At 36.9% G+C, this 20149-nt stretch overlaps 3 protein-coding genes across 3 annotated transcripts in view; 2 read left to right on the top strand and 1 right to left on the bottom strand.

Moving 5' to 3' along the window:
- Positions 1-9134, bottom strand: part of LOC139141401 (arylsulfatase B-like) — a 150633-nt gene extending 141499 nt beyond the window's left edge. Inside the window, exon 1 of the mRNA XM_070711042.1 lies at positions 9017-9134. The gene's annotated coding sequence lies outside the window, so the exon portion shown is untranslated. The remainder of the gene's footprint in view (positions 1-9016) is intronic.
- Positions 1-20087, top strand: part of LOC139145786 (uncharacterized) — a 35954-nt gene extending 15867 nt beyond the window's left edge. Inside the window, exons 3-9 of the mRNA XM_070717121.1 lie at positions 193-269; positions 1366-1489; positions 1920-2498; positions 7855-8064; positions 9048-10124; positions 18808-19662; positions 19755-20087. Of these exons, the coding sequence (XP_070573222.1) occupies positions 193-269; positions 1366-1489; positions 1920-2498; positions 7855-8064; positions 9048-10124; positions 18808-19577 (2837 nt within the window). The 3' untranslated portion in view covers positions 19578-19662; positions 19755-20087. The remainder of the gene's footprint in view (positions 1-192; positions 270-1365; positions 1490-1919; positions 2499-7854; positions 8065-9047; positions 10125-18807; positions 19663-19754) is intronic.
- LOC139141229 (uncharacterized) overlaps positions 1-20149 on the top strand; it is a 135131-nt gene that overhangs the window by 18289 nt on the left and 96693 nt on the right. The window lies entirely within an intron of this gene.

Below are 20149 nucleotides of genomic sequence, written 5' to 3'. Positions count from 1 at the left end.
CTTTGAGAACTGTCATGTGATTAAAGGTTATAAACAAGTAAGGTCACATCACATCAGCACATTTGAAAAATGTCTTTGACCAGAAACAAATCTTTTGCTCTCTTCCTTATTGTATAAACCTTACAAAGTTCAACATCAGACATGAATTTACAATACAATCGGCTAAAACAATTCATTTCTTTCTTCTTTCAGGAGACGGTGGGGGATTACAGCCAGTTACATTTCATGATGAAATAGAAGACGATGGTCATCGAAACATTGATTCAAAGGTAAGAGGAAACATATCACGGGTATTAGTCACCTTTAAAGTTAATGTGACCAAACACTAACACAAGGATAGGCACATTACTTCAGTTGGTAAAGTACGCCAGTGTCACTTGTTGGTTGAGAAAATTTATTGGCAGTGCTAAAATGGGACCTAAACAAGTATAGATGGTGCCGCATATGGTGAAGCTGCAATGATAAGCTCTGAGTCTGAGATAACACTAACAGGGGAAAATTGAGAGTTAGAAAAAATTACATGATGATTAAAAGTCTATGTGTGGTATAAATTTGAAATTGCATTTGAAGAAATGCACTGTTTGAACATGAGGCACCATTTAAAAACTGTCTCTTTTATGGTCTGTCTGAATGCAGCCTGTCATGGCTGTGTACTGGTACTCATGTGATTTACATTTACACCCACTTATTCACAATAATTGGTACAGGGTGTAAGTGTTCATTCAATGGCAACTGCTATATGTTGAAATCTGCTTTTATTTTTTGGCGCTCAATTTATGTGAACAGCCATTTTAAATGCCAGAAGCACACTTGATATTAATGTACAGCAGCTGTAAATCCTCCACAAGTGACTACACCATGACTCAAAATTTGGGTAAATTAAACTGAGATATCAAAATAACACTTCTTTGGCACATTGTGCCATATCTTACTCAAAGATTGTCCTGCATTGGTGGTTAATGCTGGAGGATAATGATGAGATTTTTATTCAAGCCATTCCACATCAGAATGAACTGCAAGAAACTAGTGCATTTGATGCATACGTTCAGGAGAAAGTCCTGGAAATGTTGTTCAGGAATTGTGCAGTGCATCATATCTTGACCCAATATGTGCTACTGACTATCAGTATGAATGTGTGAATGCACATATACGGTAGTACTTGAGAATATTTTAAGACACATATCAATGTAAAGCAGTATACCATGGTCATACATTTCAATATGGTATCTGATGGACATATGGCAACAATGTTTACAGTGATTCGTAGGAAATGTGAAAGCCATTGGCAAACTGATGTTACATCACAGTGTGGCAAACATTTTCACAAAAATATCTTTTCTGATAAATGTGTGATTTGTGTGTTAGGATGAAGAACCTCCCTTGTCACAGCAAGAAAGTGATCGTGCTGTTGTCTCAGCAAGTGATCAAGTTGTTGTCAAAGCAAGTGGTCAAATTGTAGAACAAAATTCACAGACCAACCTGGAACAAAGTAAGTATCCAATACAGCCGCCAATAAAGCTTGATTCAGCTTAAAACTCATGAAAATTAAACAGCTCAAGTGGCAAGTAGTATTTTAGGGTGCAAGGATGAAGCCTGTGGTTAGATCTTCACTAAAATGTAACATTATTCACAACAAATTATAGCATGAAATACCTCTCCCCCCCCCCCCCCCCCCCAGCTGTGTCATGAATATTTTATCAATGGTAGGTAGGTCTTCAAGATGCATTTGCAAATATTATTGCATCATAACAATCACTCTTAAAAACGCTGGACTGTCTTTGTAGGGCATGCTGTCTTTTTTGTGCAGGATGTGCTGTCATGAACTTGAGACAAAGCATATCAAGGTTTTCTAAAATTTTCAGCAAATTAACTGAGAACTTAAATTACAACAGCAATTATTATACAATCTTTTGTTACAGAATTGGAGGAAGAACTCATCATTCAACGTGATGAACCAACTCAGTCAATCACAGAAGGCCAGGGGGCACACGCTAGCAGTTTACTGCCGATCAAACCAAGTAAACAACAACTCACAGATTCTGACATCAGATACTTGGCATCAGATGAGTCTAAAGTTCAGTCTTTACAAACTAAACTTGACATATCAGAATCCAAAATTGAGTCTTTACAAAGTCAACTTCAAAAAGCTTGCACAGAAAAGCAAATTCTAGAAACCCAACTGGCTGAAGCAGTACTTAAAAAATCACAACTGGAAAAGCAGTGCCAGGAATACATGCAGCTCTATCATAGTGCTGAAAAAGCTGTTTCTGCACAATTAAGTGATATTCATGTCCTTAAAGCTAAATTGGAAAGGTTGGATCCCAAAAATATTGAAGATTTACAAACTAAGCTCCAAGAACAAAACAAAGTTATAACTGAACTGAAGACAAAACTATCTCAGCTATCTGATAAACAATCTGATATTGAACTGAAGAAGAAAATTGCAGAGATTCTTCAACTTGGTGAACAAACTATCACTTCTGAAATGGTGATAAAGGGTGAGTGTTTATTTGTTTGTTTGTTTGTCTTTTCATGAGAACTGCAATCATAAACACACCTTGAATGACCATTCAGTCAGATTTGACTGTTTTCTAAAACTACATCATCATGCCATCAACATACTTACGTGTGATATAAAAACTTCTCTTAACCAAAGAGAAAACTTTGAAGTCAAGGGTGTGTCAAATTAGCTTGACATGGCCAATGAAATAACATCTGTACAAGTTTTAAGGTTACAGGTGCATATTTAATACATACTGGATTTGGTTCAAATGGAGAGAAAAGATGGGGAGAACAATTACTCTTTTGTCTTCCTTTTCAATGAGTTTGGTTGTGTTATTCAAGCAAGGCATTGTCTGATAAATTAGATTCACTTAATGGGATCCTTTAGGGGAAAGTACTTACAGGAAAATACAGAAACAAACTGGAAATATGTATTTTCAACAAAGTGGTCGGTTACAACAACCATCATCCATGCTTTTTTTATGGAACTGTTAGAACAAACAAAGTAAAGTTGAGAGAATAACAATTAAGCTGTCTTGTTAGCTGTCTGTAGTAAACCCATAAACTGTATAATTTCCTCCTATTTGGAGTCATGGATATGATCACCCAGTATATCATACACATAGACATAGCAATGTAGTCCTCAATATTATCCATTTGCATATTTTATATCTTTGCTTTATAATAATAACTTGAATAAACAGAGATGTAACAGCACAGGACTATGCCTCTAAACAACACAAACCATAATATCTTGCATTCATCAGTTTAATTTTCACATACAGTTAGCATAGGCTATGTCAGAAAGGAAACCATAACCTGCTTTCAAAACTGATCAGATGCATAACCAATCATACGGTAAATTGTTTACCCTTTCTTTCAGGTTTTGAAATTAATATTTTAGAAAGGTTGTCCATATATATTGTTGAAAGACAATATTTTGTTGGTCCAGATGACAGGGGTAATTACTAAATAAATTTGAGGTCACAATTTGGTCATAAAAGCTTTTCCTTTAAGATTTGTACAGTTACAGTGTACTTGAATTATTGCACATCATTTGATAATTTGTTTTATTGAAAAGTAATTTCTAATGGATATGGTTCTGGAGATTTTAAGCTTTCTCTGTGGGATCAATATTAGGCTGCTTTCACAAATAACGGTTAGGGGGGCTGGAGGAATTCAGGGGGGGGGATTCGAAAATTTTGGGGGTAGTTGAGGGGGGGGGACTTGAAAATTTTGCTCTACCTGTGGGGGGGGGGACTTGAAAATTTTTTTGGTCCCTTTTGAGTTTTACATTTTCCAATTCCAAGTTTTTGTAGGTAATTCAATGAATAATGAATACCATTTATGTCATCAAAATGTTGTAATGTTAGTAATAATTTAACAAAATCTAGAACCATTCTGTCACATTTCATGACTTTTAACTCGAAAAAATCTAAACGTGTGATTTGTCGTAAAAACAAACTTGAGCCTCGTAACAGGGCAGAAGCTGCAACTGTTAATTTCTGCAATATTTCTATGCAATATAACAACTACAGTTTCTTGCTATCTCCCTACAGCATGCTCAAACACACAATATTTAGTTTGTCGACAAAGCCTGTATATTTATATATAAATATGTATTTGGTGATAATTTAATTGGAGTCCAGACTGACAGTCAGTTGTCAGTGATACAAATGCATGGTACACATACACAGGCTGTGATAGCAAGCTGAATACTGGACAATTCAACATGCTGTAGGGAGTAGAACAAGAACGCAGTTGTAAAACTGAATAAAAATATTGCCAAAATTATCAAAGTTAATACAGCTACTGCCTACCGGTAGTGTCACTGTCACTGCATACCTGAACAGTGACAGAGACAGCTCTGGCTCTGATGTACATGGTAGTTGAAGAAGAGTTTTGGTCAAATGATACTCATGACAGTGAAACTCACTTGTACACAAGATCAGGCCAGAGAGCAACACATTGAAGAAAACATAGAAATGTTTGAATTCTGGCATATGAGAATAATCAAATATTAAAGAAAAAAGATGGGGTCACCATGCTTGATTTTCTAAATTTTCACACTCTTATTATAAAATGATACAGAAGTAAAACTTTGAATAGTAAAGACTAAAAGAAAAAATATGTGACCAAATGGAATTATTTATTTTTTAACCAAATTTGCAATTATCACACCCAAAATTTCAGAGATTAAAACATTTAGTTGATGGAATATTTTGACCTTCCGGTATTGTAAATTTTGAGTAGCATCTAATTCATATAGGTCTTGTAGTTTTGAAACAGTTTTTTTGTAGGTCACTGTGCAATACGGCAATTAGCCAGAATTCACAATTTTCCTACTCGCTCATGATTGCATTTTGTGTGCTCTTCAACAGGAGCAATTGACCTGGCCAGAGTTGGATTAACTCAAGTTGGCTTTTAGACCAATAAATCTAAAAATTTCACTGATGCATTTAAAGAATTTGCCTTGGGAATATGACTATACAAAGTGCTAATACAGGTAGTGTTGAACACCTGTGAGCAGAACGGCGCAATACGTGTTTATTTGTTCTGCGCTCACATCCTTTACAAATATGCGGGCCTTTGATAGTTGGAGGGGGGGGGACTTGAAAAATTTTGACCATATAGAGGGGGGCATTTGAAAACTTTTTAGGGTACTTAGGGGGGGATCTGAAAAAAAATAAGATTTTAATCGAGATTCCTCCAGCCCCCCCCCCCCCCCAATCGTTATTTGTGAACGCAGCCTTAGACAAAAATGCCTTTAACAGGCCATCAACTGGAAACAGTGCTGTCATATACCTCACTATTAAAATTCCCTAGCTCAATAACAGTGCTGTCATATACCACACTATTAAAATTCCCTAGCTCAATAACAGTGCTGTCATATACCTCACTATTAAAATTCCCAAGCTCAATAACAGTGCTGTCATATACCTCACTATTAAAATTCCCTAGCTCAATAACAGTGCTGTCATATACCTCACTATTAAAGTTCTCTAGCTCAATAACAGTGCTGTCATGTACCACACTATTAAAATTCCCTAGCTCAATAACAGTGCTGTCATATACCACACTATTAAAATTCCCCAGCTCAATAACAGTGCTGTCATATACCACACTATTAAAATTCCCTAGCTCAATAACAGTGCTGTCATATACCTCACTATTAAAATTCCCTAGCTCAATAACAGTGCTGTCATATACCTCACTATTAAAATTCCCTAGCTCAATAACAGTGCTGTCATATACCTCACTATTAAAATTCCCTAGCTCAATAACAGTGCTGTCATATACCTCACTATTAAAATTCCCTAGCTCAATAACAGTGCTGTCATATACCTCACTATTACGGTAAAGTTCTCTAGCTCAATAACAGTGCTGTCATGTACCTCACTATTAAAATTCCCTAGCTCAATAACAGTGCTGTCATATACCTCACTATTAAAATTCCCTAGCTCAATAACAGTGCTGTCATATACCTCACTATTAAAATTCCCTAGCTCAATAACAGTGCTGTCATATACCTCACTATTAAAATTCCCTAGCTCAATAACAGTGCTGTCATGTACCTCACTATTAAAATTCTCTAGCTCAATAACAGTGCTGTCATGTACCTCACTATTAAAATTCTCTAGGTCAATAACAGTGCTGTCATGTACCTCACTATTAAAATTCCCCAGCTCAATAACAGTGCTGTCATATACCTCACTATTAAAATTCCCTAGCTCAATAACAGTGCTGTCATATACTTCACTATTAAAATTCCCTAGCTCAATAACAGTGCTGTCATATACTATGTACACTATTAAAATTCCCTAGCTCAATAACAATGCTGTCATATACCTCACTATTAAAATTCCCTAGCTCAATAACAGTGCTGTCATATACCTCACTATTAAATTCTCTAGCTCAATAACAGTGCTGTCATATACCTCACTATTAAAGTTCCCTAGCTCAATAACAGTGCTGTCATATACCTCACTATTAAAATTCCCTAGCTCAATAACAGTGCTGTCATGTACCTCACTATTAAAATTCCCTAGCTCAATAACAGTGCTGTCATGTACCTCACTATTAAAATTCCCTAGCTCAATAACAGTGCTGTCATGTACCTCACTATTAAAATTCCCTAGCTCAATAACAGTGCTGTCATATACCTCACTATTAAAATTCCCTAGCTCAATAACAGTGCTGTCATATACCTCACTATTAAAATTCCCTAGCTCAATAACAGTGCTGTCATGTACCTCACTATTAAAATTCTCTAGCTCAATAACAGTGCTGTCATATACCTCACTACTAAAATTCTCTAGCTCAATAACAGTGCTGTCATATACCTCACTATTAAAATTCTCTAGCTCAATAACAGTGCTGTCATATACCTCACTATTAAAATTCTCTAGCTCAATAACAGTGCTGTCATATACCTCACTATTAAAATTCCCTAGCTCAATAACAGTGCTGTCATATACCTCACTATTAAAATTCCCTAGCTCAATAACAGTGCTGTCATATACCTCACTATTAAAATTCTCTAGCTCAATAACAGTGCTGTCATATACCTCACTATTAAAATTCCCTAGCTCAATAACAGTGCTGTCATGTACCTCACTATTAAAATTCCCTAGCTCAATACAGTGCTGTCATGTACCTCACTATTAAAATTCCCCTAGCTCAATAACAGTGCTGTCATGTACCTCACTATTAAAATTCCCTAGCTCAATAACAGTGCTGTCATGTACCTCACTATTAAAATTCCCTAGCTCAATAACAGTGCTGTCATGTACCTCACTATTAAAATTCCCTAGCTCAATAACAGTGCTGTCATATACCTCACTATTAAAATTCCCTAGCTCAATAACAGTGCTGTCATGTACCTCACTATTAAAATTCCCTAGCTCAATAACAGTGCTGTCATGTACCTCACTATTAAAATTCCCGAGCTCAATAACAGTGCTGTCATGTACCATACTATTAAAATTCCCTAGCTCAATAACAGTGCTGTCACATACCTCACTATTAAAATTCCCTAGCTCAATAACAGTGCTGTCACATACCTCACTATTAAAATTCCCTAGCTCAGTGATGGAGAGACTGTGTTGCAAACTGTTTAACAGGGGTAACATTTTTACAAACTTTGCTTCTGAATGGCACAAGGCAAATAGTTGGAAATAGCATTTTCACATGGTAGTCAAAGATGATGTGATTTAGACTTGCAAAGTATTTATATTTATATTCTGAACCTTCTATCCAAGGTCCAATGAATATTGTTTTATTCAAAAGTTTTAAATGATCTAAAAAGTGAAAGTACTCAAATGTTGGTAAAATTCTGTTGTTCATATACAGACACAACTATGGCTTATTCAGTTGATGATATTTACACCAAACCTAAATTCACTGACATTGCGAAAGATGATCTAACACAACCTGAGAATACGGGAAAGAAGGGTTTTGAGATGAAGACAGCCACACCAACACAACCTGAGATGACTGCCAGGGAGAGACATGAAGAGGAGACTGCGGCCATTGTTACCACAGCAACAGAGCATCAGACAGGTAATAAACATTTGGCTTATTAATAAGGATGCCATCATTGATAAAGAAAACAGTACAAAGTTAATTGGTTGGTACACATAATAAACAACACTGAGGAAGTTAGCTAAGATTTGGCTATGTATTAGCAAAGCTCTAGAAAAAACGCTTAGATTCTGAAGTCATGGAGACCGTCTTTATAACAGATGTGAGGCAACATGATATCTGGTTGTGTCAAAGAAATTGATCATAATAGTTGGTCAGAATTAGATAAAAGAAGGGAAATCAGATTATTCATCCATCATGGGTGTGGATGTATTGTGGATTTTATTACAGAACTGCAGTAAGAACTCCAAAGAGGGATTGATTTATAACCACATTCTCTCTTATTCCGTGAATGGAATCTACTTTGAATTCACGGGATGAAAATACATCAGTCATTCCATGAACTCATGTTGTGACATGTGTGTCAACTGGTTGATGGGAGTTTACAAAATCAGGCATGTGACACCACCCATGAGCTGATTTTGCAAGTTTCCTTTATAGGACATACTGGTACATGCATGGAAGTACACAAAGGGAATGCTAGATTATTTGTACAGTATATTTCAAAATAGTAATGGCATATTAAACATGATTAAGTGTATGTCTGCCAGAAAAAAATTTTGTGTACACAATGTAGTGTACTGTGTAGCATTTGATGTGGATGAATACAATTTTGGAAGTATGTTTTCGTACAGGAAATGAAAGCTGTATTTTTCAAGCATTGACAGAACTAGAAAAAATATTTGGACACCTCAATCAGCTTAGATGGAATGCTTTAAACATTTCTGTTGCACATAAGCCTGACAGAAATTCTAAATTTTGTGTGAGGCATGCAATCGTAGCCCATTGGGTTGTGTAATTCTGGTAACCAGAGAGCAAATACAATGTTAGTCTAGTGTGGTTTAAAATGAAAGCGCAAAAGGTTACTTACTTATTGACAAAGGTGTTTTATTCAATCACAGAGAAATCAGATTCTCGTGGGCATGTCCGAAGAATGGTCAATCTTTTTTCTGTTGGTTCGGATAAAACTGATGGTAATGAGGTTATATCTAAGAGTAAAAGAAAACAGAGGGATTCCGTTAATGTTGGTATGGACGAGATGCCTAGTGGTGTACCAGTCATGTCCTTTGATGTGGCAAGTGCTACAACGGCGCCTGGAAATAAACAAAAACTCAGTGGTGCTGTTACTTCTGAAAGTGAAGAGTTATGGAGTGCCCCAGTGTCCTCTGAGATGTCTGGTGATAGAGTGAAACCTGGTGGTAAACAAGAACAAAGTGGTAAAAAGAGAGCTGATAGTGGAGAGTTGTCTAGTGGTCCAGTGTTCTCTGAGAAGATGTCTAGTGGTCCAGTGACACCTAGAAGTACCAGAGGACAGAGTGGTTCACTTACTGTTGGTAGTGGAGCTTTTTCTAGTGGTCCAGTGTCTTCTGAGAAGAAGTCTAGTGGTCCAGTGAAACCCAGAAGTAAAAAGGACCAGCATGGTTCAGTTACTGCTGGTAGTGGAGAGTGGTCTAGTGGTCCAGTGTCCTCTCAGGAGATGTCTAGTGGTCCAGTGTTGTCTAAGATGAAATCTAGTGGTCCAGTGACACCCAGAAGTAAAAAGGAACATCATGATTCAGTTACTGCTGGTAGTGGAGAGTTGTCTAGTGGTCCAGTGTTCTCTAAAGAGATGTCTAGTGGTACTTTATCCTCTGAGAAGATATCTAGTGGTCTAGTGACAAGAAGAAGTAAAAAGGAACAGCGTGGTTCAGTTACAACTGGTAGTGGAGAGTTGTCTGCTGGCTCACAGTCCTCCAAGAAGATGTCTAGTGGTCAGGTGACACCTAGAAGAACAAAGGGACAGAGTGGCTCAGGTACTACTAGAGGAAAAGAGTTACGTGGTGGTCCAGGGTCTTCTGAGAAGTCTGGTGGTACAGTATTACATAGCAGTACAAAGAAAACAATGGGTTCAGATGGTGATGGTAGTGACAAGACAAGCGATCATTCCAAGTCCGAAAAGGAGATACGTGGTGGTACAGCAACTGCTAGATATAAACATGGTAATTATATTTATTGTGCTAAATGCACGAATTTTACAAAGTTTTTCACTATTGCAACTAAAAGGTTTGAACAATTATCAAGTTATTCTCAAAAATAAATCTTCAGCAAACAAATTAGCTCATCAAGTATACATATTCTGAAAGTTTAGAAAGATCTGTATCGACCCTTGCCTGTACAAACATTGAACTAAGTGTTTCCTGGGATTTCATTTATGTTCCATAGATTTTTAGTAACAAACTACACCAGAGGTCAATCAACAGCAGGAAAATTGACGGGTCATTGAAAATTAAAACTGTTAAATAATATTATAGTAATGCATTTTATAAGATTGATACAAGAGCTTTGATCAGCTACATTCTACTGGAAATCTAGTAGTCCAGTGAGGAGGAGGCACCATGGACCAGTGGTTAGGGTGACGGACTCACTATCAAAGGATGGTGAGTCTGAGATTGGAGGATGATGAGTTCAAGACTCTAGCACGGTGTTATGCCCCTGAGCAAGGCACTTTACTCCTCAGTGCTCCATTGGGGGTTAGTGGGTCATGCATATGGCTAACGCCCTTTGGATGATGGACTGATAAAAAACACTTTAATACCAAGGGAAGACAGCGACTTAGTGGTCACCAAAACAATATGATAAAAGGTGTGGGCTAGATTTTTGACAAAGGGGTCACTAAATTAATGAACATGTAAAATAACAGCAGCAAATTTTTTGAATATGCTGTTGAAGATTTTTGTGGATGGGAAAGAGTCCAACTGATGATCACAGTGCCAGCTGTGGCTGTGGGCACTGTGTATCATTGGTGGTGCACTTTTTATAGCTGGACTGTCCTGACAAACATCCATTTAACCTGAAACTGGCAACAATTACCTTAGAAATACAAGTACCAGTATAATCTTTACGGCCCTGATACGGCTTTTGCGGCCCGAGGTCGTACGGCGGAAGGGCCCGAGCGTGCGAGGGCCCGTACGCCGTACGACCAAGGGCCACAAAAGCCGTATCAGGGCCGTAAAGGTTTTATCATATACCTTATGGAATGATAAATATGTAGTTTACATAATATTCAACATTGTTTAGGAGATAAAAATGCGTGCGATATCAAAATTCATCGCCATTTGTGTCAGTTTTTCATAAATACGATGGCCGCTTCCCGTCGCGGATTGACATACATAATGACGTCATTTGTTTACCTGCAGAATTCTAGAACGCGCAAAGCAATATGCGTACTACGTGACCAACAGAGATCAAGGCTTAAATCGAGGTGTAAGAAGGACAAAAGCGCGATGTCAGTTTCTTGTAATTTATACTGAACAGGCACGCACTTAGTATACACAGGATTTCACTAGAATTTAGAAATAAAAGCCAATTTTACCGGCGCGGCTCCACTGTTGCCACGCGCAACTACGATCTGAGCGAGCAGATGTTTTCCTAATCTCGCGCTGGCTTTGTGTATGAATGGAACGTTTGCGGATAGCAATGCGCGTAGTAACCAGAATCGAGATAGTTCAGAAATGCACGCGATTGCCCATATTTGGGCACCGGGCCGGGGCGTGATACGTAAAAAAAATGCACGGATCTGAGGGCGCTTTCTCCCATAGCTTTACACAGGCACGTGAATGTAGGTATATGATAATGTCAATTTTATTACAATTTATAACATCTCACTCAGGTCATTTCTAGGAACACGCCATCCCTATTTTGCAGTAGACATTCTTGTTTTATAGATATTGCCATGTGCAGGTAATGAGAGGTACCGGTAGCTAGGTCCAACCATTGAACACTGCATAGTTTATATGGAGATGATAGCATATGTGTTGTGTTAAGTGTTATGGTGGCAAATCTGAGCAAATGTGAATTTGAATGAAGTTGAGTAGGTGTGAGTATCTACTTTAGCAATCTCATTGCTACCCCGTTCAGTGACAGGGGATGCTCCCCCAACTCCTCCCCTGCATTTCAATGGTTGGACCTAAGCTACCTCTCATTACCTGCACATGGCAATTAATATCTATAAAACAAGAATGTCTACTGTGACCAACACACAGCCAGCAAATTGAGGAATATGGTTGATAGTGTGACATGACTATCCATAAACTGAGTGAGAGAGTCGTGTACCCGTAGGTTAGTTAATTAATTTTGTCTACAGTAAAATCAGTATATTTATCTTTGTGAGCAAAATAAGACAAACACAATATCAAGATTGCATTCCACCATTTTTAATAGTAAACTGAACTAGTGCAATGAAACAGTATGAGATTCCTAGACTAAGTTTCAATATTGTAACATAAGAGCAATGTGTAGCTACCTATCCTATTTTTGCAGCAAGAATTCAGAAGCACATATCCTTTCAAAATCCACTTCAATCTTCCTTAATCACTTCCTTGGACTGCTCTCATATGGAGTGACAAAATAAATGGAATATTCCTTTAACATTTGTTGATTTCAGTGAGTAGGAATTCTTGAGAATTGTAATCAAGATGGTAATTTGACAAAATCAGGAAAAAGTACACTGAAGCCAATTTGTACAAGATGACTGATACACATTAACACTTCCAGAATGGCCCCTGTTTTAGTTTACAACCACTGAAGTTTGAATGACAACTTTGAACTAATTCCATGTTTATAGTGCATGTTGCAGATTCCAAAAACCAAATCGCAAATAGATTTCTCACTGAATATCTGTCCACAAGAGGAAATTGATTCATGTCAAGTTCTTAAAGAAATCAATATCTCAGTCCCTCATGCTCCCACTGTGAAACATGGCAGACAAACACGGTATGTGTGAGGGAACAAAAATCAGTATTTTTATACATATTATCACCTGAATACATTGATGCCCGCCGCTAGCTTTTGCACAAATTATTCAGACATTTCCCTGACTACTGCAAAACAATAGGCTGAAAGCACCAAAACTCTCAACAAAAATAACTTACTATTAAGCACTATTTTTCATAGCTGGTTCCTTGAGATCAGCTACAATCAAGCTGGGGGTTCTAGATAGTAATTACCATATTATGATCTTTTCAAACTTGAGGCAGAGCATATCCCCAGTCAGCTAAGGACGATTTGAATGTCACAGGAGACTTCTTCAGAAGAAACTTAGAGAAAAATGTCATTTTGAAAGGAAGGCATATAGTTTTCCAGCAAAATTTTGAAGTTACTTGTAGTTTTTGATGAAGTCATGAGTTTCAAGCAGACCAAATACATTCATAGGCATCTGGGACCAGCAATTACCATACATTCCTATCCCCATTCCGATGCGCCACTTAGCTTTAGTGCCGAATAGTGTGCACAAGTCAGCTGTGTCATTGTTAGAAGGTAGGTTAAAGTGGCCATTGAAGGTGTTTCACTTTCTTGTCCGTGAAAAATAAAGTTTGCTTAATTGTTTCACTCTCCATAATTTTTGAGAAGAGTTAGTTGTCCTTGTTCTAACAAAGTAACATTGTTTTCTCTCACTGTGTATGTATTAGTAATGGAACAATATATCCAATTCGGCATGGTGTCTGGAAAAAAGCAGTAATGTAATTCGGTCACCTAAGACCAACTTTGGTAGTCTGTGGATGCTGAGGGCTCTATGGGCACCATCATTATTTATGGCTGACAGGGGGTTGGAGGATTCAATTTCATCAGAAACTGTAATTTCAAGTAACCCCCGTGCCAACCATGATGAATATCAGAACTTGTATTTGCAAAATTTACAAACATACAGCAATGGTAATAACCTTTCAAATCCTGGTGTACCCTGCTAAATTGTCATCGGTTATCTCATGACGGTTGGAAAAGGTGAAACAGACAAAATGAAATTCAAAGTGATAACAAAATACAGATACCGTATATAAGTTAACACAATATCAAGTATCCAACTATATTGTATGGTTACATAATTGGTATCACGACAGGGTATCCACTAGGATATCTGACTGGGCAGAATTTAAAAATACAAGGGGAAGACATGAGAGGCTGAGGGGAAGGTGTCAGAGGGGGATGTACCCTATCTTGAGTAGAAAATTTTGGGAAATTGATGTGCACAATGGTGCAGTCTAATGTGAGGTGTTTTCAGTTTGTTTTTTACTAAGTAAAACTGTTAGAACACCCTACAGGGAGAGCATGAGAAGGGCATGTGTCCCCTCTTGCATCGAAAATTTTGAGAACTTGATGTGTGCAATGGTGCAATCTTAGAGGGTTCAATTTACTTGCACTTGGTAAAACTGTTTGAAAATGACATTGAACACTGATATTTTAATTGCATTTTTGCACAATCAGTGTTTGAGTCACAATACTCAACAAGCAAAGAATGACAATACATTTTGTAAAAAAGAGTTCCCAGTTCAGCAGAAATTGAAGACCAAAAAATATGAAGGAACGGAAAATCTGTGACATTCTTGTATCATTTGCAAAATCTTACATTTCTGTAAACAATATTAGAGGACCATCAGTCAGAGGTATTGACTATTTGTGTGCAAGGATAATATATCAATTATCAAAACTAAGATCAGAGTAAGTCCAAATCCTTATATACATGTAGGCAGATTGTCATTACAATGATGAAAAGATCCTTGTAATCGTAAGCTTTACAAGAATATGAAGATATTGATAATAGTCTTTGAAAACAGCGGAAAATATTGAAAAAAATGAGATCACTGTGACTAATTCAAGTTTGAGGAGACACTGCTTTTAATTTCATCACAAACAAAATGGGACATTCGTCTCCTGCATGCTATATCATCAATATCTGATGAAAATATACTTTGAATTTTACTTACATAAAATGATTCAGCTATTCCACCACTACCCAGCTTCAAATAGTCCCTCTGATGACATTATATTGCTTGAACCTGTTGAGTAACAGAGAAAAGAGGAAATATTAGTTGGTGTTGAAATTTTGACAGTTATCTGCTGAAACAAATCATTTCAAGGTAACTGGCAATACTGGTATCAGTAGGTACTCCTGTAACTGGCAATCTGATATTAGTAGGTATTACTCCTGCTGTAGTTCAAAACAGCAAATACAAATGTCATTCAAATGGAAGGAATTTCCATTGGACTGTAGAAATATGAATTTATTGTTCAACAATATGAATTATTAATGCAAGACATTTTCTATGATTATTGGTCAAAGGTATATGGATCAATTTGTTGATAGCAGTATATGCACATTATGTGTTATCTGGAAATATTCTAAAGTGCTGTACAAACACTTTATAAATACTGAATACTTTGTAACCTTCAACAAGTGTATTGCAATGTGAACTTTGATAATCAAAATATTTCAGCAGTAGGAAACAACCAGTAGCAAAATGAGTACGCAATACAGAAATAAGCGACCTGACAGTCAATCTACCATACAATGTTATGTAGACAAAAAATGGAACTTGAAATACAAATTGCAGATTTCATCCTACTGTATTTTAAACATGTATCACATAAAAATAATATCACATCAGGCCAGGGCTGAGCCCATGAGCTCACAAAGCTGTGTAATTTCAATAAAGTGACATTTCACTGTTTATAGTACTTTGTGCCATGGTGCTGGTGGTGACAGGGGTGGTGATTCTTCAGGGCTCAAAAATTAACTTTTTCCCTGGTAGTCCACTGTGACAATGGCTGGTAGCCCATGCATATTTTAGTTTAGGGATATTGTTTTTCATTAACCAGACAAGAAAAAGCAATTTTTCAAGATTCTGCCCACGAAGTGAATTTCTAGTCATTTGATGTGAATACTTACACACCTAGTACCAAAAGGAAACAGGTATAGCCCCCCCCCCCCCCCCCAATGTTTCTGGTCCTTGACATTCAGCAAGAGTGTTGCGGTGACTTTTTTTTTCTCCTTTGTTTTTCTTACAAAGCTGGTTTGGCACTATTGATGCAACAGTTATTGTCATTTATCACTGGCTGCATAACACTTCAGTTTTCTGTCTAGCATTTTGAACATGCAAACAGGGATATTAAGGATAGCTGTACTGATTAATATGTAACCTCAAAAAATTCAATGAAGTGCAGATTCTAAAATGACGTACACGGTGACCAGCAACGACCCTTCTGCAATACTGGTATACGGATGCTTTTTGATTTATAATTATTTTTTTAATGTTAACTTAGTCATTGTATAACTTTATTGCTTGCAAATCTTGCTCAAAACATAAACCTATCAAAGCTGGGCCATGACATACAATGACACAATCACAAGAATCATGGGATTGCAAAGGCAGCAACCATGCCGTCAAGAATTTTAAGCTATCATGCTGTACTGACACAAGCATGTCAATGAAATGCTTGTGGCCGCCTCCGGCAGTCTGCTGCATAGGCTAGGAATCTGTATACCAAATTTCAAAGCTATCAGTCAAGTGGTTTTGATGACAAAAATTTTTGACCAAAAATGACAAAAACTACATAAAAAGTACAAATTTGTATATTTCTGCATAATTTCAACAAATCGTAAATAGATTATCCCTAGGGACCTAAATCTCAAATAAGATATTTTGACCAAAAATGACAAAATTTCCATTAAAGGTACCATTTTGCATAGTTGATCACAATTTGAACAAATCTAAATGAGGTTATCACTAGGGAACTGTATACTAAATGTTAAAGTTGTTGGACTTGCCATTAAGGACAAGAAGATTTTTGCCCCAAAATAGCAAAATTAGTCTCAACAATACAAATTGCATATTCAGTCACACTTTGAATAAATCTGATTTACATCATCCCTGGGGACCTATACTCCAAATATTAAAGGAATCTGACTAGCTGTTTTGAAGAAGAACCCAGGAATGTAAGAAGTTGACGGACAGAGGGCGGATGCCAGATGGCACAACACATCCACCTATTAGATAAGCTCCGTGTCACTGACAGTGGAGCTATTACTGCTACTAACATTTTGAAATGACCGAATTTATAATTTATGAGGTTTGTTTTTCATACTTGCACATGGTAATTGCAAAATATCCTTAATAGCAATCTTAGAAATGTATTTTGTTATTATCTGTAACCATAAATCAATTTCCTGATGAAACAATGTACTTGCTGATAATCGTGTGTACTATAATTAATATTTCACTGAGACTTAACCTAAGAATATCAGAGCAAATAAGAATTTTTGAACAAAATATCTTAAAAAGTACTGCTATGGCAACACACATTTTTCCTGATTAAATCATTCTGAGCTTGTCACCAAATGTTTACCACGGTGACATTGATATGAATAAGTAATTAATAGAACACAAAAACATTGTGGTGTTACAAATTTTTGGGAATTAACTTTTTATAAGGACAGGCCATTTTTGAGTTGCCATGGTAAACATAACATTAATCATAAATACATTACACATTTTGCCGCAAGATTTACTTTTTCATTCAATTTAATTTGTATTAGTAACTGTTCTCAGTTTCAAGATATAGGAGTTACTATGGGTATTATTTTTTATATCTATCCCCTCTTCAGATCGCTATGACCTTTGACCTTTCAGGGTATTGTTCAAAGAATAGTCTAATAAAATAGACTAATTTTGCAAAAGGTATTGTCATGGCAACACGAAGTAACCTGAATCAAACATGACAATATCTAATAGGCAAAAGAGTGCAACGATATGAGTTTATTTTTGAAAACCATGGTAATTACAAATAACATTATTTTTCAATATATAATTTATGAGATAGAGATTTGACTTGAAAAGTTAGTGGCATAATAGTAGAAACATCATTTTTTTCACCCAAATGGCATTTTACCATCATCTTTCATTGGTAGAGTCTGCAATTTGGATTGTCGAACAATGGTCTCGCTTTATCCTAAATGAATTTGAAAGAATTTTTGATGTAGACGGACAAATAGAGCAGTTATATACAAATGAAAATTTTTGAACAAAGTCTGCAAATGTGTTGCTATGGCAACATGGCATTTACTAAATTAACCATATTTGAGTATGTTTAGGATACAATAACACTTGTATTGCAAGCGTTATCTATAAGAAACATTTATGTGCTGAGTTAAAACATTTGGAAAGCTCTTTTTATGACAAAAACTTGTATTCATTGTGTTACCATGGTAATAGGGCATTAAAACTAAAACAATGATAATAAATACATCAATGAGCTTGGCTATATATTTAATATGACAGTTCAATTTAATTTGTGACAATGTTTGTTCATATTTTTCAAGGAATTTAAATTACTCACAGTCAGATTGTCACCACACATCTGTTGCTGATTCTGTTTATCTTGCTTTGACCTTTGACCTTTCAGGACAAAAAACAAGATCAGGGTACGATTTTTGAACCAAACTTTATCAAAAGTGTTGCTATGGCAGTATGATTGTCATGAAATCAAGTACACCAGACAAAGTCCCCTTCATTAAATTAATATGTTAATAATCAAATATGGTCAATAAACTACACATTAAAAGCTGTGTTGTTGCTGAGTAACCATGGTTTTCGATAAAATTTGGAAATGCCTATCTCTCACAAAACAGGCAATTATTATGTTGTCATGGAAAAGTAATATAAAAATGAATGAATTGATGAAAATAATTAAACAAAAATGTTTGGGTGAATGATTGACTTTGTTTTAATTTAATGTGAATCAAAATCTGCTTTCAGTTTCAGGATATATCTATCAGTTCTAGGGCAGGCTTTTGTTATTCCTTCTCTCTATTTCAATTCTAATTATCCTGTTTGACCTTTGACCTTTCAGGACATTGGTCAAGAAGAACTTTAAAGGGTCATCAAGGACACAAGTTCAAATATGTGAGAGGTCTGGCATTCCACAATGATAAACTTTTGGTGTGTGACAGCGGCAACAATATTGTACACATACTGAACAAAGATTACACTTGTGAAAAGGAGTTGGGCAGTTTTAGTGGTCAGTTTGCCAAGCCATTCCAGCCACAGTCCATAGCTGTCTCTCAGGACAACCTCTACTTCATCCTTGATGACAGTAATGTGCAAATAGTTGTTTGTAATCAAAATAATAAAGTTATCAGAATAATTACCCTACCTACAAACTCAGATCCCTGGTGCATAGCTCTTGTGAAGGGGTTTGTTATTGTCACAGAGGTCAACGGTCATCGTGTCATGAAGTACAGCCAGACTGGACAATACATTGCAGAGTGTCTTGGTGGTCATCAAGATGATAGGCAGACACGATTCAACTACCCCTACTTTGTTGCTGTCAACAGTAGGGATGTCATCATGGTGTCTGACTGTCTGAATCACTGCATCAAGTGTTTTGATGCTCAGTTCAATTTCCTGTACCAATACGGTCACCGTGGTCAAGGTGATAGTCAGCTGTGGAACCCAGACAGCATTGCCGTTGATGGCGCTAATCATGTTTATGTTTGTGATCGACACAATGCTCACAGGGGAGAAAAACGTTCTGCGCATGCCTCACCGGAAGTAGCGTTCATCAGCTGTGTTTTCAATCAGCTGGACAACTCGGCCGCCGATTTCTGCGGGGTTTTTTAGCGTCATTCCATTACTATGTTGAGGTCACTGTACCAGTGATTATACTATGGCTTGCACTATCATTACACCTCTCGACAGAATTCCTGTAAGCGTTTTTTATTCTACAAACCTGTTTTTATTTTCTGAATTGTGTGATTGTTAGCCATACGATTACGAGATGTCCTGTTCTTCCCACAGACGCTCGAAACATCGCTACGAGAGACCCATGTGTTGCAACCAGAAAGGGTTGGTTCGAGTGCCTGCGGTTCTTCCTGCCGATTTCCTGTGTGTGAGCGAAGGTACAGGTGTTTTTACAGTCTGCCTTTTTGCCTGAGGCGACCGGGGCTGTGCTTCGTGCAGCGTGAGAAGTGTAACTCACAACAAAGAACCATAAGGGTTACATACCCCGGTACGATCCCCATGCATATCTCCTGTTGAGTTGGCTGCAGACGACACATGTGCTGATGAGTTGAGGGGCGTGACACTAGTGTGATTGCAAATGTCCTTAGAAATTAATTGACTGACATAAAGGTAAGTTCCACAGTAAAGTTTTGTTTATTACATAAATGTCGTCTTCACTTTAAAAGTTGTGA

Source organism: Ptychodera flava, chromosome 1 (genome assembly GCF_041260155.1).
Source record: "Ptychodera flava strain L36383 chromosome 1, AS_Pfla_20210202, whole genome shotgun sequence".
Taxonomy (NCBI): domain Eukaryota; kingdom Metazoa; phylum Hemichordata; class Enteropneusta; family Ptychoderidae; genus Ptychodera; species Ptychodera flava.
This window is presented reverse-complemented; position numbering and strand designations above follow the sequence as displayed.